This window comes from Coturnix japonica, chromosome 4 (genome assembly GCF_001577835.2).
Source record: "Coturnix japonica isolate 7356 chromosome 4, Coturnix japonica 2.1, whole genome shotgun sequence".
Lineage (NCBI taxonomy): Eukaryota > Metazoa > Chordata > Aves > Galliformes > Phasianidae > Coturnix > Coturnix japonica.
Window position 1 is genome coordinate 32,699,958 of NC_029519.1, and position 25,211 is coordinate 32,725,168.

The 25,211-nt window shown below is 39.2% G+C and overlaps 1 protein-coding gene across 7 annotated transcripts in view; it reads left to right on the top strand.

Annotated features, from left to right (window-relative positions):
* Positions 1-25,211, top strand: part of GRID2 (glutamate ionotropic receptor delta type subunit 2) — a 637,614-nt gene that overhangs the window by 573,411 nt on the left and 38,992 nt on the right. For all 7 annotated transcript variants that reach the window (XR_001554883.2, XM_015861346.2, XM_032444177.1 and 4 more), the window contains one exon: positions 4,458-4,624. Coding sequence is in view for 6 of the 7 variants with exons in the window: in XM_015861346.2 (XP_015716832.1) it covers positions 4,458-4,624 (167 nt within the window). In the remaining variant the exon portion in view is untranslated. The remainder of the gene's footprint in view (positions 1-4,457; positions 4,625-25,211) is intronic.

Below are 25,211 nucleotides of genomic sequence, written 5' to 3' on the forward strand. Positions count from 1 at the left end.
GAGAATGGTGCACAAAGAGGAAAGATAGTACCTGCCTTACAGTGGAGATGCATGGGAGAAGCATCACTGCTTTGTAGGAACAGAGTACTCAGAAGATGGGCCAAATCAACATTGCCATATCTCTTTCTGACAATACAGTTTTAATAAGTTGAATCTTAAGATTGGAAGGTAACACATTTTTAAGTATAATGCAATATTTAAAGGAGATCTGTATAAAAAATGTGCCAATTGTGTTTGTCTTCCTCTTTTGTATTTTTTTTAGATTTGTGAGGATTTCTTATATCTCTTATCTCATTTGAAGAGGCTTTTAAAATACAGAGGAGATATTGCTGAAGAATTTAGGTCTGAAAAATTGCAGTCATTGGAAGCTGTTTAATAAAAAATTTATTTTTTACTGAAATATATAGTTTTCTAGATGTGGAAATGTATTTGTAGAGTGCTGGGGCAGTACAGATATGTTATTCAGCCTACTCTGCGTGAGTAGGCTGAAAGGGTTAGCTGTGAGAAGAAATATGACCCGTATCAGTGTTGGCATAAAATATGTGGATATGCAACAGCATAATGGCTTTAAATGCTTTCCTAGTATAACTCGACTGGTTCTTGGTGGAATCATCAAGGATAAATTTCCATTAATATCTACAGGCAGGGCTTCAGCAAATAAAAACCTCGCAAATGTGCAGTGATGGAATAGAAATGGAATAGCCTTAGAGAAATAATTTTGCCATCTACGTGCTGATGGCCCCTATTCTTTGTAACAGCTCTTTCTATACTAACTCCCTTGAAATTGCTCACAAATCTAGAAGTGAAGTCAACCATTTTTCCTGGTACCATCTAGACCTCCGAGCTTTGCTTAATGACCAGCACAGAGCATGAGTTCAAAATACCTTTAGGAACAATTTTCTTCTCTTTTTATTTTTGTTACAATAGGTAGCAGTATTCCAAAATCTTTTGAGCCTATGCCATGCTGACAAGCAGATTGCTCCAGGAAGGGCAAAGTTGATGCTCCATGTCCTAGTGGACTGCTGCTGAATGGGGAATATGCTGCCCATCCACAAATGCCTCCATGGCCATAATGCTCTAGGTATCATGTGTGAGCTGTACTCAGCTTTGCCATCCTCCTAAAATGTCTTTATCTTAATGCAAAACGACACTGTAATAGTGTGGAAATGAATGGGCCACCTGTTACAAAAATTCATTTCTTTCTTCTTATGTCTATTTCCTTCTCCTTTCTCCTTAAGCATTGTGGCTTTTTTCAATCTATAGCTAGCTGTTCTCTGTAGGAGCAAATCTGAAAACTATCAGCAGTGTTCAAGATGTGCTTTACTCCAGCAAAACTTTTTTTCTTAGATCTTTGGTTTGAATTTTGAGCAGTCCTGTGTGGAGCCAGGAGTTGTAGTCAGTGGTCCTTCTGGGTTCCTTCCATCTCCGGATATTCTATTATTCTATGATCTTACACTAAAACAAGTTTAAATCTGTGTGAAATATACATGGACAGACAGTTGATCTGTGAATCTCAGAAGTACATGCTAAAAATGGAATTAAAATCCTCCTGAGCTGCTAGATCATTCTGATTCTTAGCAAGACAAGATTTTATTCTCATATAAAAAAATATGATTTGGAGAGAGTTCAAAAGTAGTGTTACTGGTAACGGGAGGACTGAAATGATGGATTTGCAAGAAGAGATGAAAGAAATTTCTATTAGTATCATCCAGCTGAACTAAGTAACGGAAGAGATGATTAATAATTGAAAATTGTCAGACCCAAAATTGAGTATTTTGAACTACACATGGAAAAAGAACTCTGAATGACCAAAGAATGTTATCTTTTTTTTTAAAAAAATAGTAAAACTAAATGTATGGAATAGCAATAAAGTCTGTTAGACTAAGGGAACAGCTCCATAGAAAGAGTGATTGTAGGCACAACAATTTCAACTTGGGCTTGCTCCCTGGGTTTGAATTCCCTAGATCTGTGAATGAATAGGGCAAAAATTCTAAAAGGAGTGTATTTATTGCATGAAGCAATCATGTGTTGAAGGTAGATGATTGGGATGATGCCATCTGGCCCTTCAATCTCCCTTTCCTGCCTCCTGTGCGTTAACTGAGACTCACTGTGATCTTATCAGTGAGAAATAATATCTTTGCAGGACCCTGAACTGTGATATTATTAGTTCCGCTCTAAGGATATTATATATACTGCTTCATCACAGATGTTATTGACAGTAAGTGCTTTTACCACTTTTATATATTCTCGCTGTGAGTTGTTTTATAGAAAGACAGCCAAATCAAGAGAATTCTTTGTGACCACCTGAGCAGCTGATAAGTTTCTTTACAAGCACTTATGTGAATTCAGTGCCACAGGGTGTTAAAAGGGTGAGGTAGGAACAAAGCACAATCTAACATAGTCTTCAAAAAAGAGCCCCAAAGGTTATTTCCGTTATGTAAAACCACTTGTCTACTTGAACCCTGCTTTTTCTTCAGGTGTTTTTTTTGTGTGTGTGTGTTGTTTTTGTTGAAAAGTTCATCTGATCTTTTTCACGATCTATTTACACCATTCTGATCCTCTCTGCTTTTGCCCCCTTTTCTTCCTTGCTGACCACACACCATGATTCTTTATCCTTTCAGGCCAAGTAATTATCCTTTCAAATGCTCCCAAAAATCACCTTTTTTTTTTCAGTCACCCTCTATATTTCTTTGCCAAATAGCATGTTTAGGAAGAATAAGTACATACACTGGCACAAAATTGAGCTAGTAGATGCTTTGTAAATTGCAGTGCCTCAAGGATAAGAATGCAAGTTGTATTGTTAACAATGAGTTCATTTGTATTCTTTATTCCCTGGCCATTTAGATAGACTTAAACCTCCCGTGAGAGACAAAAAAAGCATTTTAGATCATTTTTAGAACATGCAAATAGAAAATGTCCTTCATTAATGTGTGTGTATGTATTTTGAAAATAATTCTTAACATCCTGCCAATCACTCAGATCCCAGAGATAATACAGCTCCCTTTCTGCTCTGGTATTTACATGTATACCCCCTCTACCATGTCTACTAATGCAAATAGGAAGTATTCCCTTCCCAGGCCTGCAGTGTCTAATTCAGATTGATTATGCATGAAAAGGAATGTGTCCCAAATGCAACAGTTCCTTGTGCACTACATCTTGTGAGCAAGCAGCCAGTTTGGCTTGCTTCAGTAACTTTTATGTGTAAACAGTCTTTAAAAACATAATCTACATTGTCAAAGCCTAATCTAAATGATGTACTGACATTGCTTATCTTGATATGCTGACTTGGTTTTGAATTCTCCTTTGGATTGCTTGGACCCAGATGGCCTTCTTGTGTTTTGCTTACTTTTCACTTAGCTGTCACATATTTATTCCCATTAGATGTAAAAAGTCATTGGGTTCAGCCTAGTTTTACAGTATAGCTGGCTAATATGGCATGGGGAAAACACTGAGTGAAGCCAAGCAGACGGGCAGGAGGAAAGCAAAGTAATTCTTCAGCTCTAATGTAGAGATCAGTGAAGCAGGAAACTGGTAGATGATCTGGAACAGCATATAGATGGGTGGGCTTTTTAAAAAAATCTGTTTCGATTGAAAAGTGAAAATTTATTGAAATGGGGAAGTGTTTGTTTAGACTGCATGCCTGTTTTTAAAAGCTTTTTTACGAATACATTCTAAAATCTTATCTACATTCTTCATGTTAATTTTTAAAAAATAAATTTGTCTCAAACGTAGTGGGTATTGGAATATTACTTCAAAAGCTTCGAGATAAGGGGTTCTTTGGGATTTATCTTAACCAAACAGAATGACTTACATACTCTTGCTGTACAAAATTGTTTGAAGATATGTAAGATCCTTTGTGTTGGCTCTGTCTGTAAGGAAGGAAACAAAAAACAAACCAAAAAAAACCTTAGTTGATATTATCTTGCCCACAATTGTGCATACAGTCAAAAAGACAAATGAGTGCTCATGCCATTTACAACATCTTGAAACATGACTGAAATGTGCACCATCCTGAACTGTGCTCTTCCTTCTGGATGAACACACATGCCCTCCCATACTTCTCCCAGTGCAAATACCTGTCTTCCGTCTAAGCAGTTGTTTTAAGGGTTCAAAAGAAAAACTCTGTGCAAGATTTGGGGAGGAATGTGACACTGATGGAGGAAGTTTGATGTTTCCTCTTGTTCTCTGAGCAGGGAAAGTAAAACTTTTCCGCATTGTACTATTTCATTGATAGCATGTTGCTCTCTAATACATTTCTTCCATTTTTGAAGAGCTGCTCAAGCAAAGCACCACATGGCACCAGACATAGTGCATTTTTTGTTTGACAGCTGTTGGGCACTCAAACATCACTCCCTTTAAAGGGCAGACTGTGCTGAAGCTGCCAACATTTTACAGTGCACTGGCCTCCCTTTGGACTTAACAGCCCATCATCTAAGATCTTACTCTGTTTACTGCAGGTGAAACATGGGAACTACGCCTTTGTATGGGATGCAGCGGTGCTGGAATATGTGGCTATCAATGATGGAGACTGCTCTTTTTATACAGTCGGGAACACTGTTGCAGACAGAGGATATGGGATTGCACTGCAGCATGGCAGCCCCTACCGAGATGTTTTCTCACAAAGGTAAGAGCTTAGAGGAGAAACAGATCCTAAGAGAAGGTCTTTCTGAACTACTGGCCTTTCTTTGAATTGTTTCCTGTGACAGGAAAGGATCTTGTCTTTGCTGTATAGACATTCACTTTTTCAGAGATACAAGATTGTTCAGTTTCCTATGAACTTCAGTAGATATACTTTGTATTGCTTTTATTTGGGTTCCTCCTGTTTTTCTTGGAAAACATTAATGAGAGAGGCTAAATTTCATCAGCTGGAAAATGAGAAAAGAGTTGATGCATTTATTTTATATGAACAATAATTCAACCCTTCCTGTTACAAAAGCCTTTTCTTAAGGAGAATAAGGTAAACTTGGGTGCTGATGGGAAAACTGAAAGGGATGAACAAATATATCTGATATTTCAGATCTCTACACATACTTATACTATCATGTTTGCTGCTAGGTTCCGAAATACTGAATTAATTGTATGTATTATGCCTTTGCAATGCTCATGCTTCATTCCACTATTGCTTTCTAAATCATAGAATGGTTTGGGTTGGAAGGACCTTAAAGATTGTCCAGTTCCAACTCCCTGCTATAGGAAGGGACAACTCCTTCTAGACCAGATTGATCCAAATCCCATCCAGCCTGGCCTTGAATGCTTCCAGGGAGGGTACATCCAGTAACGTCACTGGGCAACCTGTTCCAGTGTCTCCCACCCTCGCAGTAAAGAATCTGTTCCTAATATCTAGTCTAAATCTCTTCCACTTTAAAATAATTTCTCATACTGGCTCTATGCACCCTTCTAAAAAGTCCCTCCCCAGCTTTCCTGTAGGCCCTCTTCAGGTACTGGAAGGCTACTATAAGGTCCCCCCAGTGTCTTCTCTTCTCTATGATTAAAGAGCCCTAACTCTATCAGCCTGTCCTTGTAGGTGAGGCACTCCAGCCCTCTGATCACCATCATGGCCCTCCTCTGGAGCTGTTCCCCCAACTCCATGTCCTTTCTGAGTTGGGAGGCTCCAGAACTGGACGCAGTATCAGGATATGTGTGAAATGTAGAATATTTTAGAAAAGTAATTTCTATGCTCTATGAAGAGACACTGTGGGCTAATGTCTTGATCATTTTTCATTCTAGAACTATTATTTCAACCCAGTTTCTAATGGTTTGCGTTAGATGCATGTAACAAAATTTTACAGATGCTGCCAGGGAATTTCTTAGTATGGTTGAAACATTGTGTCATACCAATGAAATTCATTCAGGCTCTTGCCTTTGCCTTCAGTCCATAGAGCAAGAAAAGGTAATTAATGTGTGACAGTATGAAGATTCAGAGAGATCAGTCTGTTCACATACATTGCATGAACAGGGGAAGCTTAAATTCTTTAAATCCTGTTCTATTTTGGGAATGACTTAGCTGATTTTTTTTTTATTTATTTATTTATTTATTTTGCTGACGTAGCGAGTAATATAATACAGCAGATTACAGGATCAATGACATGTTTAATTTCATTCAATGAAATATGTATTTGCTTTATGTATTCCAATTAGCAATAGAGGCAATTATTTACTGAATGCTTTAATATTCTGACCATGACCAGGCTGAGTCTATTAAGTGTCTTTGTATTCAAGTTCTCCATGCAAAACAAAGGAACAAAATTTATTTCTGTAATATTCCAACTGCTAGAATTCTCAGGTGCTAGTCAAGGTGTTCAGTAATATTCTTTATAGAACCTATTTAAGTCTTTACTAAGACATAGGATGAGCTTTCCAAGTAGAATGACTTGGTTCATACCCAGACAACTGAGCTTTCCTTGTTCTCCTCACCATTGCTCTGCTAGTCAAGGTGGATATAACCAAACTGCTGCTTAGGAATGATTTCTGACATCGTTTCTAGATTTACTGTAGGTCTCAGTACACTGGGGTCATATCTGGTTCTGGTGAAAGATGATCTTCTGCACTGCAGTACTCGACACCTGGGCAGACTGGCTTACACCTTCTGATACCTTCGGGAACTTCTGGATCATTAGTCTGTGCAGGCATGACATTTCCAAGTATAACTTTTATTTCATAACAAAATTTCACTGTATTATATTTTGAAGGTGTAGGAAAGCAGAAAGAAGCATAAAAATTTGCACATATATAGCTCTTTTTATCCAAGGATCTTTGAAGCAATATTTAAATATCACCATCTCTCAATGGAAAGTAAATGCCATTTCCATTTAATTCTTATGAAATATACAATATAAGGGGACTTAAATGAATTCCCAAGGTCGAATGATTTTTCCCTGGTGGAATCGGCACTCTGACTTCCTCATTTTCAGTTTCCTGTTATAGTTACGAGAGTTCAGGCGGTTGAAGAAAGGGATAATTTGTGAGATCTTTGACCACAAGAGTGTCTGGATAGAAATGCAAAACTCAACACTGCTGAGAAAATAACTCACTGCATTATCAAGACTAATGGCTGGACAGAGAAATTGGAATTTTCTTGGAGTTAAACTGCCTACCAGAGAATTTAGAGAGCCTGAGATGTATGCTCTGCAAATGTCTGTGCTGCCCGCATATTTTTATTTCTGTATTATAGGAGCTTATTATATTGCCTTTCTAATTATGTCCATAAATATAAATTTACAGTTTGAATCTGTGAAACACAAGATGAGAAAAAGACACATGGAAGAGAAAGCATGCTTACAAGGTAGCTTACAAGGTTGTTTGTTTTTTTTTCTAAAACCCCTTCATTACTGTTCCTTATGATTACATCCATGTGGTTTTCACAAATCATCCTTGCTTTTCTTCCTAATGAAAAGGCTGAACAACCTCCAGCTGATGCAGCCTGCATGCTAAATAGAAAGGGAAATAGATTTCTCTGGGTGGGATTAGCAAATGTTCACATGAATATTTCACGTTCTTTAAACCAGTTCCCTACTGCATTGAAATATATTGGCATTTCTCAATCTTTTCCCAAATAAATATATTTATGTGAAAATGCAGGGCTTCTCTTTTATGAAATTTCATATAAACCCATAAGCTGCATAGAGTTAAATCCCTAAGGTGTAGGCTGTAGACAGTCTAGCAAGATTACAGGAGATTTTGATCTCAGAGCAGGAAGCATGAGCATGAGTTTAAGGCTTTTAAATACCTTTTCTGAAGATTCAGGCCATTCCCAGAGAAACAGAAAAAGAGATAGAAAGGTATCAATACTCTTCCCTTCTCTTGCAGGCTACAGGGCATGAGTTGCCATCATGATAGCACTGTGGTGAGGTTTAGATGTTTGGGATTTCCAAACATATTAGATGTTTGGGATGACTGCTGTGTCCTTCTCTGGGGGACAGACACATGCAGGGCACAGTGGCTGCAGTGGCTGGAGCACGGTGGTGACAGTACATTTGTGTTTGCAATTTCACAGGTGTAAAGCAATGCCTATAATCTTCGGAGAGAAGAGGGAGTGCTGTCATGCTGTCACACATTTGAACTAATGCAATTTAAACTCAGAATTTTAATTACTAATGCAAGCTTGATGAAAACCTGTATAGGGTTATTCTCTCAACTCTGAATGAAATATAACATTTTAGGGGTGAACAAAACATTTCTGATGAGTATGGTTATGTCATTCAAGATGCGATATCAGTATACCTTCAAAAAGCCTTTTTGTGGGTATGGCTTAGTGTAATAAAAAGGTGGCTGCCTCAAAGCACTGCAAATAAACTGATCTTTGAGGCCTTTCTTTTCTGTGTGCAGAAAGTCTCTTCTGGGCCATAACTATGATGTGAGTCACAGCAAGCAGTCTGACAGCAGAGTGAAGCTGCCCTTTTAATGTCTTGGGATGGGGAGATGACCCTCTGGGCTCCCACACAGTTGCTGTGACCCTTCTGCCTATTGCTGCCTCTGAAAACAGATTCTTCAAGTTCATCCAAAGAACAATGTGTGGCTGTAGCACTAGTAGTGTAGAAAATACTGTAGGTTATGTTCAAGTGAGGGGCTTGTAGCATCCTGATTACTTCATTCATGTGTCAGAGATCTTAACAACTGCACCTGGCTGTGCTATTAGGCTGCCAGTTCTGTCCGGGAGTAGATTGCTGTCCCCTTGTCTTTGTCACTAAGGCTTCACCTTCTGAGTACTGGCAGCTTCCATGCAGTGCGTCAGCTTTCTCTGTCTCTATTTCTCTTCCAAAGTAATGACAGGGGCTTCAATAATAGGAACTGACAAATTTTGTAGGAGACTTTGAAGATGATGTGTCATTTGGTTTGTGCTGACACTGAATTTGACACCTGTTAAGTCTCTTCAGTCCTAATCTCTAAAAATTCCGCTGACCCCTGGGAGGCATAAATATAATTGTGAGCTCTTTCGGAGCAGTTCACAGCATGTCCCGTGCTGCCTGCAGTGCCACTGCAATGGTTCAGGCATGGTTCTGGTGGCTGGCTTCTGGAGGAGTTGAGGAGGAGGCAATTGGGAAGCACTCAGATCCTGTTCCTATTCCCTTTCCTCTGCTGGAGAACTCACTTGTTCTGCTGTCCCGGCAAGGCAGCACACTACGTACAGAAGGAACACTAATTTCACACTCCTAGGAGGCCAGCCTGTCACTTAAGCAACTCAACAGCTGTCAAGACCCAGTACCACTGAAAAGCTAATCCAGAGTTGTGCTACATTTCTTATATTCTTAGAGCATCCGAGTGCGTTCTGCCTCAGTGACTTCACTTTTATTTTAAAGGAAGCAGTGACAGTAGGGGGTGTGGGAGGAAAGCAAAATTGCTCACAGAGACAGTAATATGGCACTCAGCTCATTGTTGGTCAGCTGTTTCCCCAACCAGTGCTGACCCTGGCTGAGTTCCCAGACACCTAATGTTGTTTTTGTGCCCAAAGGAGAAGCAGCAGCCACACACGTCCTGGTATTAATTTATTAGGGGTGGGGTATACAATGGCACATTGCATGACAGGCACAGCCACCATGTAGCTTCTGCAGAATCTGCAGATTTAATTTGGCATAAATCACAAAGAGTCACAAAGAATTTGTGTTTCAGCGAGAAAAGTCAGACATTTCTTTCTTTCCTGGGGAAAAAGAAATGGGGATTTATAATGATTTCCCCATGACAAGCTCTAAGACACCTTGCTAGCAGCAAGCTGTTGCATTTTTCAGATGTCCAAAACTTTAGAGGCAAGGAGGGGAGATACCCACTGTGCACAGTTTGACTTCCATTTCACAAATCATTAGGGATGTGCTTTAAATAAAATGGTATGGATTTTTTTTCTTGTCCTTTTTTTTTTTATCTCATCAGCAAAACTGAGGTTTAGAAAGTTCCTGCCCTGAGTCATAAATATGTGTTCTTCCTGCCTCCTTGCTATTAATTCTCCCTGCTCAGGTTTTCATTCTGTGTCTTGGAGGTCACTGATGTCCAAAGACTACAGTGCAGGGAAAATTACTTCCTTCCCAAGTAGCTTAATTTGTTTTTCTGGGACCTTGGGACTATGTTCTCCTTTCTTTCTTTAAGGAAATTGCTCCACCATTTATATTTTCTGTGAAAACCCAGGTGAATGTCTGCTGTGTCTGATGCACGGACTCATGTGAACAATCCAAATAGTTTATTATGAGTACTCACATCACTTCTGTACCTTCACAAGTTTTCTTTTTCTGGCTTTCTCATTCACCCCTACACGCCAACGGAACATTGCACCAACATTCTGCAACCATTCATGTGGGCTCTTATCCAACCAGAGCTGTCAGCTGTTAGTTCTTCTTCTAGAGGTGTCCTTTGTAGAGATGCCGGTAAAACCCTTCTCTCTCTTGAATGCTTTTATTCTTGTAGAAAACAATTAGAATTATTGGAGTTGAGGTAAGCGCTGTACTTAGATGGAAATGGGCCTGCCCTTAGACCATGTCACAAGTTCGTATGACTGAAATTACAGTGGAGGAAAAAATGAAAGTTTGTTCCAGATATCAGAACAATTTGACATGAAAATACAATATTTATTAATTCCTACATTGTCACTGTTAAGGAAAGAGTTAACTTCAAGGTAGGACGCAGCAACAGGTTGGTTTTGATGATAAGTAGGATGTAAAGTAATAACCCCTCTAGTAACACACGAAAGTAATAAATATTTATCAATCATCAAAAGTAACACATTTCATCCTAATATTATAACTGTACACACGAGGCTTGTAGGAGTGAAACTAGGAATTACATTAGATCCTAGGCCTCAAAATACATCCACCTTCCCTGTTCCAGACCCAGTTCCTCTGAGATAACTGCAATTGCCCTCTATGCCTTGGAGGTTTCATGTCCATAGTAAATTCATTACTAGAAACTGAGAGAGATAGAAACACAGACTTTAGCAACTTTTTAATATGCTGTAATACTGTAACTGATGGGATGAGTTAAAAGATTATGCGGCAAGTCTTAAATTTATAGCATGCACATAATGGAAAATATATTAATGAAAATATGTAGTAGCAGCCAGCATATTAGTGGGCTTTTAAAATATACTGTGATAATAATTGATGAGGCTAAGTTAAAGGATGCAGAAGTAGTAGCACTCAGTAGCTTGAGGAAGAAAGACATAAGGGAAAATCATTAGAACTTGTTGCATTCATTCAGCATCAAGCTATGAAAATTAGAGAACTGCTCATCTACTTTGTTGTGGGAAGGCACTCCTGTATCTGATGTGTGTGAAGGAGTTGCTGCTCATTGTAAACAAGGTGCTGTTTAAAAACAAAAAGACTCTCTCACCATGCTACTGTTTGCTTTCAGAAAGGGCACTGCTTTCCAAGTTTCAGAAAAGCAAGCCAGGTAAGGTGTTTGTAAATCCCTCATCACCATCTCTGAACTGTTCAAATGGAAACATTATTAAAATGCAATGTGTTAAAATTGCCTGTAGATAACACTTTGCAAGCTATTTCTTAAAAAACTTCATAGCCTTAAGCACCTCGGGCTTGGTTTGTCAAATGACCAGATATTGCCCAAGGAGGTGCGTGCTGACAGTCAGTGGCAGAAGCATTGCTCATCTAACTATATGGATGTAACATTTATTGTAAGCCAAGTTGCTTGTGTGTTTTAAAATTTTATAGAAAGAGTGCACTGCTGCAGAATTTGAAACAGCTTAGTTATAAATCTGATGACAGTAAAGCTAAAAGAAGTCTCCACAAGTAGCTTCCCTCTGAGACCTCTCCATTTTATGAATCTCTAATGAAGAGATTATGCGTGTCGTTAACATGCACTTTACTGGAGGAATTTTCAGTTTTTGTGGCCACCTTCTCTTGTGCTCATGTCCATTGCCTCAAGGGGAGCAGATATAACTGCTCCCTCCAATGCAGCTGGACATCTGGCTTGCCTGCAGATGCAGGAAGGTGGAAGGTGAGTGCAAAGCTTTTCCAGCATATAGGAGAGCTCCAACTGAGCGGCAGTCTGGTTTACAGAGCCACAAATAAAGGCTTAGCTGTCCCACTCCTACAGCAGCACTGCCTGCCAAAGGTTGCTGCTTCTTGACCTAAGTTGCATATAGCACTGGTCAGCCAATTTCAGATAAAATGAGCAACAGAAGCAAAATGGTAAAGAATAATAGATCTTTCCTAACCCATTTTGTTAGTTTGAATGGTAATTGACCTTTAGCTGCACCATAAAGCTAGTCTTCAGCTGACCCTGTTTTCTAGATAAAAACGAAAGCCTTTTGCCTGAATGTAAAGCCTGTTTTCAAAGCTGAAATGTGCTCTGGTAAATAGTGAACTTGATGCTGTAATTATTTGGGGATTTATGCATACCTAAGCTGGGAATTTTATTTCTGGGGTGTACAGCCAACTAGCCATTCATATGTTATGGGGTTGAATAAAGGGAACTTTCCTTATTACTTATTACCATGCAGGAGGGAGTGTGAAGCTGGGGTTGGGAAGACTTTGCTTTATGTAGGCCTCAAGAAAAAAATGCCCTGGGGATGAGGTTTGTAGGAGTTCTGTCCACATTCAGATAAGACTTGACAGTGATAAGGAAGCCAAGGCAACTTTTCTGATGTTCATCTGGGCTGTTGTAAAAACAGTAAGTGGCTTTGGAGAACTGTGCTCTGTGCTTTGGTTACCATGTAAACCAGCTGATCTGCCCTGCATAGAGCCCCTGAGGTCTGAGCCCTAGGGGTGCCCAAGACAGGGAGAAATAGTGCTGTGGCGTGGATGAGGATGGCACAGAGCAGTAGGCTGCAGTGTACCAAAACCTGGGAGTGTTATCAATGCTATGTCTGGCTGATCTGAATTTAACTTGAAATATTTCATGGACTCGGTCCATGTCATTTACTTGGATCAGAACTGGCTACCAAGCAAGCAGTCCTAACTCTAGAGGCTTTGAAGGAGTTAAAATAGATAGAAGCATTTGGTTATGTGGATCAGCTGGAAACAGTTGAGACGCTTGTTGGCACAGTGTCTCTTGTGTGCTGCACTGAAGCAAGATTAGCCCAAAATAAATCATGGACTTATCCTAGCTGTCATATATCTGATAACTTTTATAAAAGCCAAGTGTTTTCCAGAGCTACTTTTTGTACTTAAATGTGGTTTCATCCTGCTTTATGGCTAAGTGCAAGTAGAAAATAATGATGATATGGCCAAAGAAAAACTGTGCTGGCCACTTTATGAATAAAACACTTTGCAGAGTGTATTTAGCAATTTGCCACTGTACCTACCTGCACACAGAGCTTTCAGCGCAAGGCTCTGGCACTGCATTTAGTTCATACTTAGTTCAGCTAAAACTTCCCAATTTGTATGCATTTATTCTGCTTCGTACATTATGTTATCAGTCACTTCCAATATTTCAAAGTCACAGCAGTCTTTTTCTGACACATTTGTCAGGATAAACTGCCTTGATTGCTGTTATTACAGACTGCAGTTACTGAGTAAGGGAAAAGTCTTATGCAGAACCAGAACAATGAAATTGCTCAATAAAACAATAGATTAAACAGAATAAAATTAGACTAAATAGGGGTTTTAAATGACCATCCAAAAAAAGAAGGAGAAAGAGAGAGGAGTGCAAGGCAGGTTTTATAATCCCACACAACAAAATTAATCAGGAAATATCTAATATTTTTAAGCTGATATTAAAGGAATTGGAAATGGCACTTTTCTGCTGCCTGGTAGTGAGTCAGTGAAGTATGTCTTACTTTGACTTACTGTTAATCAAATGCTGTATTGTCTTCCTCTAATGATCACTCTCAACAGAAGGATTTTAATAATCAGTCCATTACAGTCCCGGCACAATATAATGAGGGGCTCTGGCCTAGCCCAAGAGGGTGCTTACACTCCTGATTAACTTCAAGTCCAAGTGGTAGTAATTTATCATGGCTCATGAGCCATCTCTCCCTCACATGTACTTAATGCATGCAGGGGCTTTGCTAGTTGAATCTAAAGACCCTTTCAGTTTAGGACCTTGGAAGAAGCACAATCACCTGGAGAGAGAATTCTCCTCTTGTGCTTATTGTAATTCTTATTATTAATTGTAATAAAAATTATATATATATATATATATATATATATATATATATATGTGTGTGTGTGTGTGTGTGTGTGTGTGTGTGTATTATTAAAAGTATATAAATAATATATTAAAAGTAATATATTATTTTTATTATATATATATGTGTGTGTGTGTGTGTATATATATATATATATATAATAAAAATAATAATATATATCTTATTATTTTATTTTATTTTTGCATTATATTTACTACTATTGTCCAAAACTGTGAAGAAGAGCTGCCCTTGTATTGCCTTACCATTGTAAATATTACAGGTGCTCTCAATGAGGCAGAGAGGCTTCAACATAAAAGGAGAAATAACTTTACTGGCTGTAGTATTGTATGTGGAGCTCCTAAATATGATCAAAAAGATCATTTATCTCTAAAGAGATCTGATTTTTACAAAAAGCCCAGGGGACGGATAAACTGATTTAAAATAAATAAATAAATAAATAACCACAAGATTTCTGTTACAGTAATATTTGCAGAGAAAAGTAGCAAAATGCTTAAGAGGGATTTGCAGCTTTGAGAGCAGGGATTAGGAGTTCCTGACCCAGGTCTGAATTTTCTTGGCTTTGCCTGAGAGGAGGAGGTAGTGTGCAGAGCTGAGCCTTGAACTGGCTGAGAAGCTTGCCCTCTGACTTCTTGTATTGTTTGGCTGTGCAAGTTTCCTTGGGTTTGGGGTGACTTAATTAGCAAAGGATCTTCAGATCATGGAATTACAACAGATTTATACTGGTTTAGCTGGTGGGAGAATTTAATCCTATAAATATTTCTTTGGCATAATTTAGATGTAATACTCAAGATTAGCATCCCTGTGAAACATGGAATTAAAGTTGCTCCTCCTTTTTGCCTGTGAAGTACTGTGCAAAGCTACAGAAAGGTGTCAGCTCTGACAGCGTGCTTATGTACCATAGAGCAGTCAGGGTGTTCAGAAAGCCATCAGAGTTCACTCACAGCATCCAATTCCCCTCCATCCTTCCACCACTTTAGACAAATCCACAGAAGAAAAGCAATTGGAAATGAGTCGTTAAATTTCAGAGGGAATTAAATTTGCTGTCATTCTTTATGTCTCTCTTACATTAGAAATATCTACAACAATTGTTTGTTTGTTTTTTTAGTGGCAATAATGCTCCCAGTTAAATATATGAGGCCTCAAGGAATAGCGTCTGAGCACCACAGTAACTGGGGTGAAGGGATCCACCTACAGCTGATAAGCCAGCACAGCATTTAATCTCCCTCCTACCAGCTGGGTTTCAAATTGTCCATTGCCTTTTTCCTTTTCTTCTGCCCCACGTTCTTTCTAACTGCAGTTTCAGTTAACACTGACCCCTTTACCCAGGTTGCTGGAGTTGGGCAAGGGCAAGTTTTGGTCTGCAGGGTCCCTCAAAACTGGCAAACTGCTGCCATTTGGGATTGCTTCACAGTGAATGAGAAAGGATTTTATTTTTTTCCAGTTTCTAGGAGGAAATGGCACGAGCCCTTTGTCTGTTCATTCGGCTGAACTACCATCATCTTTTGGCTTGTGTTTGAAATAAAGGCTGGGGAAGAGGCTCTTATGAGAAGACTTATATCCCAGGCTGGCAGGACTGGGAGCAAATCATGCTGTTGTCTTTTCAGCCTACTGCAGACCAAGATTTTTCCCACATTACCGCATTTTAGGTTCAGATTTGAAGATGTGCTTGCTTGATCATAGGGATGCTTGCTCAGAGATGCTTCCTGATCCCCACAGGCACTTCCATGCATGCTAGCACTTGCCAAATTGTATAAAAAGTAGAGATGCTAGCCCTTCATCTGGGCTAGGCAATTATAAGCTTCTTGCTAAAATCCTTAAATCTTACAGCCCTTTAGATCACTAGTATATATATGGCAGATCCTTTGAAGCTAGCACTATCTTGGCTGAATCTTAGTAGTGATGGTGTGTAAATAGCATGGTGTCTTTATTCAGCAGGAGAAATGCTGCAGGTCTTAATTAATGTATTGACCTGGATAAACAGAGTAGTTGATTCCTACCTGGAGATGCCTTCTTAGAGTTCAGTTTGTAGTGCTTACGGGTAAAACTTGATTTGTTGGTCCTGGATACGACAATATACCCAGTGTGCTGCCTATGAACAAAAGTCATTTTCTCCTTGGACCTGATTCTGGATTTCAGAAGCTGCTTCCAGTACTACCAATCCTAATGGAAACATTGCATCTGGGCAAGAAATGGCCTTATTTGTCTGCTGCTCTTTCCATCAGCCTGCATTGCTTTCATTTGGGGCTCTAGTGGTTCTTACCTTGAGCCATAATGCTTTGACAGCAAGGTTATAAGGTTTTTTTAGCAATGTTTACTTTTCTACAGAATTGTTTCCTGGCTGGAGGCTTACTACCTGCTCTTAACTTGAGGCTTTCTTTCAAAGAAATTTCAACTTCTTGAACTCAGTTTTAACATAACAAAGTATTACATAGCTGAAGGAAGAAATATGATATTATTTTTAACTCAGAGTTGGGGGGAAAAAATGAGATTATCAGGCAATTGCTCATAACCCTGTCAGTCATAACTGCAACTCATCATTTCTCCTGCATTACCAGTCTGTTTCCCAATAACACTGTAGTTAGCTAAATTAACTAGTATTAGCAAGACACTTAGACGTCATTAGGAATCCTTAAACTGAAAAAAAAAGTTGGAAGAAAAAGCCTGTTATCTGATAAAAAGACATAGAAAAGAATGCCTAGAGTAATTGTAGAATCAGTAACGATAAAATAAGGAAAGTCTGAATTAAGGTGAGGTAAGGAATCAATTAATTCATCCAACCAAACCTAAATCAGCTTTATAATGACACCACACAGAGGTGTCATAACCTGTGGTTATGATTATGACATTTCCTTAATTATTAGAACATGAATAGATAAAAACAAATGTGTTTGTTTCTGTTCATTTACTTAAGATTCATGTTAGATTTCTGTCTTTGGATGGTTATTTAGTGGCAAAGATGAAAAGGTCAGTAAGCTGAAAGCTCAGAAAATTGAAAGTGTGTGGGAGGAGGCTGCTTAACCCTGTTTTACTTTTCTGAAAATCTTCCTCTGGCTTTTCCTACAGCTGTACAACATGCTCAACCCTTTGTGTCACAGGATACTGAACAAGGTTTTGTAATGGCCTTTCTGGCCCTACTCTCCATGAATCTGTTTTCATTTTTAAGCCACTCTGTCATCATCCTGCTGCCTTTGTCCTCCAAGCTTATACTCTGCTCCTTTGAAGCATTCCTCTGTCCTATTCAGGGCACTTTGGTCGCCCTCGACAGCATATGTGAATGTCTCAGTCTAGAGAGTGGATAGCCCTGGGACATCCAGGAATCCTCCAGATTGCTCACTGTCCATACCATGAACCCACAAGAAACTTCCCATGATCTATTGTGCTTCATTACACTGCTTATTGAATTTTGCTGCTGGTATTGTCTTTCGTACTCTTGTGACCAGCATCAATTGTCATGGCAATTATTTTCAGATGGTTGCAACTTGTGTGCTTGGAGGAGGGTAGGAAAACTGATGGCCAGAAGAAGGAGTAGCAGTTCAAAGATGCAGAAAATATCAGTTATTAATACAGCCCAGGTGTCAGAAGTATTTGGGACTGTAGATCATTTGACTTCAATCAATATTGTGTACCTTTCACGTTAGCTCCCATTGAATGTTATTGGTTTGTTCTTTAATAATCAAGATGACATGTAAAATGATTGATAAAAGAAATGGTTCTTTGTTGTGAAGTCATTCTTCAAGTTGCTTCAGTAGTCATATGCTACACGTGGCTTGTCCATTTTACAGTAGGAAGGAGCTTAAGAGGGAGCCCTGAGGCATGTTTAAAAATATGGACATAGAATCTTAGAATGGCTTGGGTTGGAAGGGACCTCAAAGATCAACTAGTTTCAACGCGAATGCTATTTAAAACCTCCCAACACATAAGTTATCAATGTTGAACTTGTGCTGGAGATTACATTTCCTGATTCTTCACGCTTTTGTAAACAACCCCTATGAGGGGAAAAAAAAAAAAGAAAAAAAGAAAAAAAAAAAGGTCTCATCATACTTATTTCATCAGCATCTCAAGGGAATAAAGCTGGTTTCTTGTCACACTAGGGATGACAGTTTTCTGATTTATGGTATTTAGTGAAAGTTGAAAGAGGATTAAAGCCTCACAGTGCTGATTCATTGCAAGAACATGGTGTGTTCAATATGATAGTAAAGTGGGATTTTTTTTTTCTCTGGCTCTTATGTGTTTGGGGTTGTTAAGGATGAAATTGTGGATGAAATGATGGCTGAAGTCAAACATACTTGTTTCTGAGGCAGTTGGATGCAAGGTGACAGGACTCAGTTTTAAAACGGTAGTAAATTTTTTGCTTTGGAGGACTTGAAAGCAAAGCCAAAAGGAAAGTGATACTGTAATGATTCATTTGACATTGGAGGCTGAAACTTTCAACAGCACTGGAAGGCACTTTGTTGTAACATGCTTGAATTTTGTAGCCATGCTGACAACGTTTACCTAGGACTATCATCAGCAATAGGCACTGGAGAAAGAGGTTTGAGATTACAGCTATTTAGAGGGTTGATTAAGTGAGAGTTAATCTGATATTCCCTTTTGGAAACATACCAAGTGTGAGGAAAGACAGTGCTTACCAGTATCATGCATTAGCTCAGAATAAAGAGTATAAAATCCTCACAGAAAGGAGAGACAATCGCTGAACCATCTTCCATCAAACACCCAAATCAATCTTTTTTCTTGCTTTCCCATAGAGCTCTGAAGCAACCCTGCATGGTTTAGCTATTTATATGTTCACTTAAAATAATGTTCTAAGTAAGCTTGGTTGGTTTGTTTTAGCTCTGCAGTTCGAGATCTTTGTTCGTCTGTTAGAAAAGAAGACCCAAGTGACAGAACTACAGACAATTTACTTTATTGCTGTTCTATGACCATAGAAATCAAAGGGATCTGCTGGGTCATCGAACCCATTATCCTGCTATGATAGGCAAGCACACCATGTGGCTCCTTTTGCAGCTTCATCAAGCTCTATCTTTATTCCAGTCTGGAGGATTTCTTGTGCAGTTGAGTGTTCTCCTGTGGAAGTTCTCTTGTTCTGGTGTGCTCCTCCTGTTGGGAAACATTTTCTATCTCATGTTGCTCCCAGGGCATTCTTTTTAAGTCCAGTCCAGATTTCTTCACAGCCAGTATGTTACTGAATGCTTTTGTTAATGTTGGCTTTCCCCTCAGCTTTTCTAATTGTTTCTTTGTTGTTCTGATCTGATACTAGCCTTTAGTAGAAAAATCCCAGTCATCTATTTGAGTAACAACATAACAATATCAGTGCATATGTGTAGGAAAAGGCCTGATATGAGTGCATGACTGAAGCTGAAAAACTTTGTTATTCAAGTTTTTTAGTAGACAGCTTGATTCCATTCACTTTTCTCACACCCACACTCCTTCAGCATGAAGAATAGTAGTACAGAGGAAAATGCCATTATTGTAAACTCCAGCTTGCATTTCTTTATTCTTTGCAAACCAGAAGAATAATAAATGCAGATTGCATCTCATTGCAATCTGATTGGTCTCTCATTATTCACTGTAGTAGGACAATTACAGAAATCTTGTATTTTTCTATGGTGCTATTGAGATTTACAGCATTTCATTTCAAAAACTGTAGAACAGAGTCAATGAAGGTAGAACGTCTCTTTTTCTTATAGTCAGAAGTAGTATTTGTGATTGCTGCCAAGAGCCTGCTTTCTTGTAAGAGCAGTGAGATGAAAAACAAATTGCTTCCATGCTCTTCACCTGGGTCCTGAACCTTTTAGAAAACTGGGCTTTGAGACTCCAGGAAAAGCCAAACTCTGGTGTGTTTCCTGTGGATTGATATCTTACTGCAAGTATTTTGCACTAGAACTACTGTTATCTCGTCTGGATAGATAAATTCTTTATGTTTTGTGATGGATTTTTACATGCTAAGTAGCATAAAATACTGTTGTTATTTGACAAGTATGGGCTATTGGAAGGTAGAGACAAAGAGAGAATCTTCTCTAAACATTCTCTTCAGATTTACAGCTGCATGTTTTCATTTCAATACTTAGAAATTTTTGGTGCAGATATACTGCTATATCTCTGTGGGAGAGATTTGATCTGTGGTCATTGAGACATAGTTCATTTTTGGCTGGTACCAGTAAAAGTAATTCTGATGTCAGTTCTGTACCTGAATTGCTTATGATAGATATACTTCTGGATTAGCCAGTCTGCACTCTGAAATAATGAGAAATGTCAGGTTTTGGTTAAAAAACGAGGAGTGAAATATCTCTGCAGGTTATTATCACTTTGAGGGATTGTGGTTCCTCTCCATTATTCCCTCCACTATTGTTGAATTGTCCAATTTAAATGAGTAACAGCACATTCTTTCTAGAAACTGTTGGTGGGAGCCAAGGAAATAAAATGTTAGAGGGATGTATTATAGGAAGGATACCCGTATATAATAGCTATTGGCGAAGTTGGAAGACAATAATAAGCAATCAGGTTCACCCACTTGATATTTTGCTTTTCAAAAATCTGAGCAACACACACTGACCAACCTAGTCTTACTAGAAAACAATTCTTTTTTTGCACAGTTCCCACTAATACTGTTAGCACAGCAGTCTCACAGGCTGGATGCATTCTGCCTCCATTAAAACTCATAAAGCTGCCAATCTTTTGTCATCATGTATGATTAACTGTAGAAAGAATTAGGTGCCCCACACTTTCACAATTATAAAAATAATAGTGGTGTTTTAATTTTCAAAATTCAGAGTTTTCCATATGTGCTAAAGGAACAGTTTAAATTTCTACCCTTTTTAAAAAGAATACATTAGATCACTGTTTTCTGGTCTTGATTTTGCAAGTCTTTCTTGACCTGTCTACAGTCACTGGCTGGGTCCCAGAGGATCAGTTTGCTGTAGCAGTTGCCTGTGCAGTCTGTTACTAAGTCAGCTTAGTATTGCTTGAAGTTGATGCTTGTGTTGGACAGGCATTTCTTTAGTGATAAAATCATGCACTGTTAATATGCCTAAATTGCATTTTCAGTTAGCAACATCCAGGTGTTGGTCATCTTAAAAACAGAACTTGTGTGTATGGCAGTGTGCCCAGAGAATATCATTTTGAAAAGGGCGTTATTCTTTGGTTTGCTTGTTCCTTTCAGATATCTTGTTATTTGACACGTCTATTCCAGCATGCCAAGCATCTCTTTTGTGGGGAAAAACAGAGTAGGATTCTGCAGGAGTTCCCTTTGGGGAAGTAGTAGGAAAAGCAAGGCTTGTACTACCATGAGGTTTGGGGAGGGCTCTTCAATGAACACTCAACAATGTCTCAGAGCATCCTTCCATTGTCCCACTTTGTCAGCTCCATTTGGGATGTGTTACTCATATGACCCTCATGGGATGAGCTGACACATGTATAGTGCAATGGAAAGCACAACAATGACAGCAGAGCAGCAAGATCCCAAGCTACAAGAAGTAAGGATTTGCTCAATGCAACAGCCATAGTCACGGAAATAAAGGAAAGAAGCTGCTTACCTTCAGAAGGCCTCAGGTACACAGGGATCTCCAGACAGGTACCCTTACCTCCACTGACAACCTTCAAATGAGGTCTGGAAAAGGGGTTCATTGCATGCACCGAGCTCCCCTGAGTTGGCCCTACCTTCCCACCAGGTGCTCCATCACTGTTTCAGGCTGTGACTCAGCATTTCCACTACAACAGGGAATACAAAGCTTATAGTCTACAATGGTTAGGTTGTGATTACATATTTAGATTAAACATAACAAGGAGCTTTTAAAGTAAACTGTTTTTAATTATAGCTATCCTTTTTGCTGTGGAACTTGTTAAAATACTGTAAGCAATTAAATCATTATGCAAAGTCACCAGATTTCATTATTTACATCCCAGCTGCCATTGTGGCCCATGAATGCAGTACATTTCTAAACAAGGAACAACCTTCTTTTCTCTCTTTTGCATTTGAGAAGTGTAGGACAGGCTGAACTGTCATGCTTAATTCATCTCTAATGAAAATGTATTTATTTGTTATTCATTTTGTAAGTGAATTTAGGATTTGGTCTGCGCAGAGAGGAGAAAAGAAATCAACAACTCTTCTCTGGGCTAAGATCTTGTGCTGTGTGCCAGGTTTTATTAGGAAGCAAATTTTTTATGGCCACATTTCAAAGCCTTGTGGAACAGAGATTATAATAAAAATGTTCCTGGGGTCTGCATCCGTAGCAGTGCTGGGTGTCGCTGTTGTATGGAATTTAATTTTCTCTCATCAAACTGCGCATTGCCACAGTATGTTGTGTCTGTCTATTTGATTTACATAAACAAATTTCAGAGTAGCTGGGGTATGCTGGCATGATGAGATGAACACGAAATGTCACCCACTGCCTTAAATGCTCTGCTTTGTATTTTAGTTGTTATTCTTTACAGGTAGTGCTGCTGCTGCTCTGTTAAATAGGTTTTCATTCATTCCCAGTCCTTTTTGCTCAGCTTCACTTAATGATCCATGTCAGCAAGTAGATGCTAGTTTAGAACAAAACAAAATAAAATTGATTTTCACAGTAGTATTAAATTTATTTTACAACATATAAGCTATCAGTCTGATTCCTAGCTGAAGCCTGAACATCTACTTGAGCAGAGCCTCCCAACCTGAAACCTGCCCAGCCAAGCGAGAGCAGGCACACAGGTTAGCTGCTTTGCTCGCTTCTACCCCTGCCAAAAAGCAAAAGGAGCCTAGGACATTCTCCCTTACAGCTGACACCAGCTGGCATGAGCACTTGTGTGTGGATGGGAAGCATGACAAGGTGCTGACTGCACCATGCTCCAGCTGCAGGAAGGACAGCAGGAGTGCCTCTTTCTTGGGGTGCTCTTTCTCCTGCCCTGTTCTGACTGCAGCAGGTCTGTGAATTGAAGGAAATTCTGCCCTTAACGTGGGAACAGGAGCTGAAGTTGGAAAAGGCTTGTTATAGCACTCCATTTATTTCCCTGAGAACAGATCTATCCTCTGCATTTCCCACTGCTTCAGTTGTCTTAATTTCTTTCTAAAGGGTGTGAATCAAGCATTTTATCTGGTTGTTAAAAAGCAGAATCTTGCTTTTTTCCTCATGCATTTCTTGCAGCAGAAAATATCTGATTGGTTTACCTAATTTTCAGTGTATAGTACTGCATGCCATCTTGTAGGGAACCCCTATCTAACTGATATTAGATAAGCACCATCTATTTGTACAGTGCCCATCAGTGTGGAATCTGAGCACCAATGTGGCAGCTTTCTTCTCCTTTCCTGTATGCACATCAGGTTGGCTAGACTTATGATTGTCAGCTACATTCCTAATACTTATGCTTGTCTATGTTCATGTTTAAATGAGCTGCAGCATTTTACCAAGCTTGCTGATTTTAGCCTGCATCAGCATTTTGCAGTGTAAGATAAGACAGACCTTTCTATCATTTCCTGCAGCCTCAGGTTTTTCAAAAAACCCAGTGCAAAAGCAACTGGGTTCAGTGGCTGCAGGAAAAATATATATCTTTTTTTTTTTTTACCTTCAAAAGCTGTAATAAGGCTGGAAAATCAGAAATCGCCAGGAGTGCTGGGGCTCTTTGCCCTCTGCTTGCTTCCAGCGGAAGGAGTTGGGCTCAAGAATGAGTGGTGTGGTTGCAGCTTCAGTAATGGCACTGTTGTTTCTGCTGGTAGTTTTATGAACACCTGTCATTGTTATGCTCTGCTTACTGCAGGTTAAAGGGATTGCCTTCCTTCAGCTTTCATCTCTGCTGGTGTTGGAAAACATCCCCAAGTGGGACAGGAGACTCTTCAAAACCTACTGAGGCTTGTTGGCATAATATTTAGTGTCAGCATGCATCCTCCTTTGGCTTAAAAAGTGCATCGCAAATGGAAATGTCATCTCTGCTTCCCTGCAAAATATCTGCTTTCTTTGAGAAGTTAATTACTGATTTCAGCAGAGCTGAAATGAGGCCTAATGATGGCCTTCTCTTAATTCTTGACAAGTGATGGCTTGATTGGAACTAACTTTACACAGCTTCAAATGTGAAATTTAATTATGGTACATTTCCATTTCCTCAAATCCTCCAAAGAGCCTAGCTTATATTCTGGACCTTTAACAAAGTGGGAGCTGCAATGCATGAGGAGGCATTTCGAATGCTCTCAGTAGATGATATTGAATTCTGCAGCAGCAGGCTGGGCACTGTAGCTATCCTCACTACCTCCTGGTAACAGCAAGGAAAATGGGTCTGACACATGGCAGGCCTGAGGAATGCAGCAGGTGACAGTGACACTGATGGATACCTGAGGAGGCATATATTAGCTGAGATAGGTTTTGAAGACAGTTTCTTCTTTTGACGTTGTTGAGCAAGGGAAATGGATGAGTCATTAAGAGGTCACTTTCCTTGCCCCAGTGCCTTGATGATGGATGCATGGTTGGCTGCCTGAATTCAGAAACATCTCACTTCACTTCCCATGCTCACCAGGTTGGCTTTGCCTGAGGAGGGACTTATCCTGCCTAATTTAGCACGTCCCAATGGTGTCCTGGCCTCACCTCCTTATTTTACCTGTTTTTCGTTTGGTGTGTGACCTTAATCCTTGATTAAATTAAACATTCTTTGTCCTACCAAAGCTTTTCTGAGCCCAACAGGATTAGGCCTTTAGTGAGCTATAACAGAAGCAAAGCCTGTAACTCAGAGTAAGTGATTTCCTTCCTTTCTGTGTTTTCCTGCCAGAAACAATGAAAATAGCCACAAGAGACAAGAATAATGCAGTCTTATTTAGAGAGTACTGAATGTAGAGTCTGTGTTATTTACACTCTATCAAATTAAACTGAACTGTATGTTTGCTTGACATCTACCTTTGTGTGCCAGGCCTTATTCTAATGGCAGAAAGCAAATTAAAACAAAATCTGGGAATTAGTGAAAAGACAGTGACTTACAGACAGGTTGGACCTAGATGGTAGTGTTTGTCCAGATCTGGCTTTCATTTTCTAACAGGTTGAATCTGACATTTTATTGTGGGTGTTTGTTTTTGTTTGTTTGTTTTACATTGAGAGTATGTTTTTATGAGGATATGAAATTGGCCATTGACTCTACTTATTTTCTGAAGTCTGACATAGATGCTTAA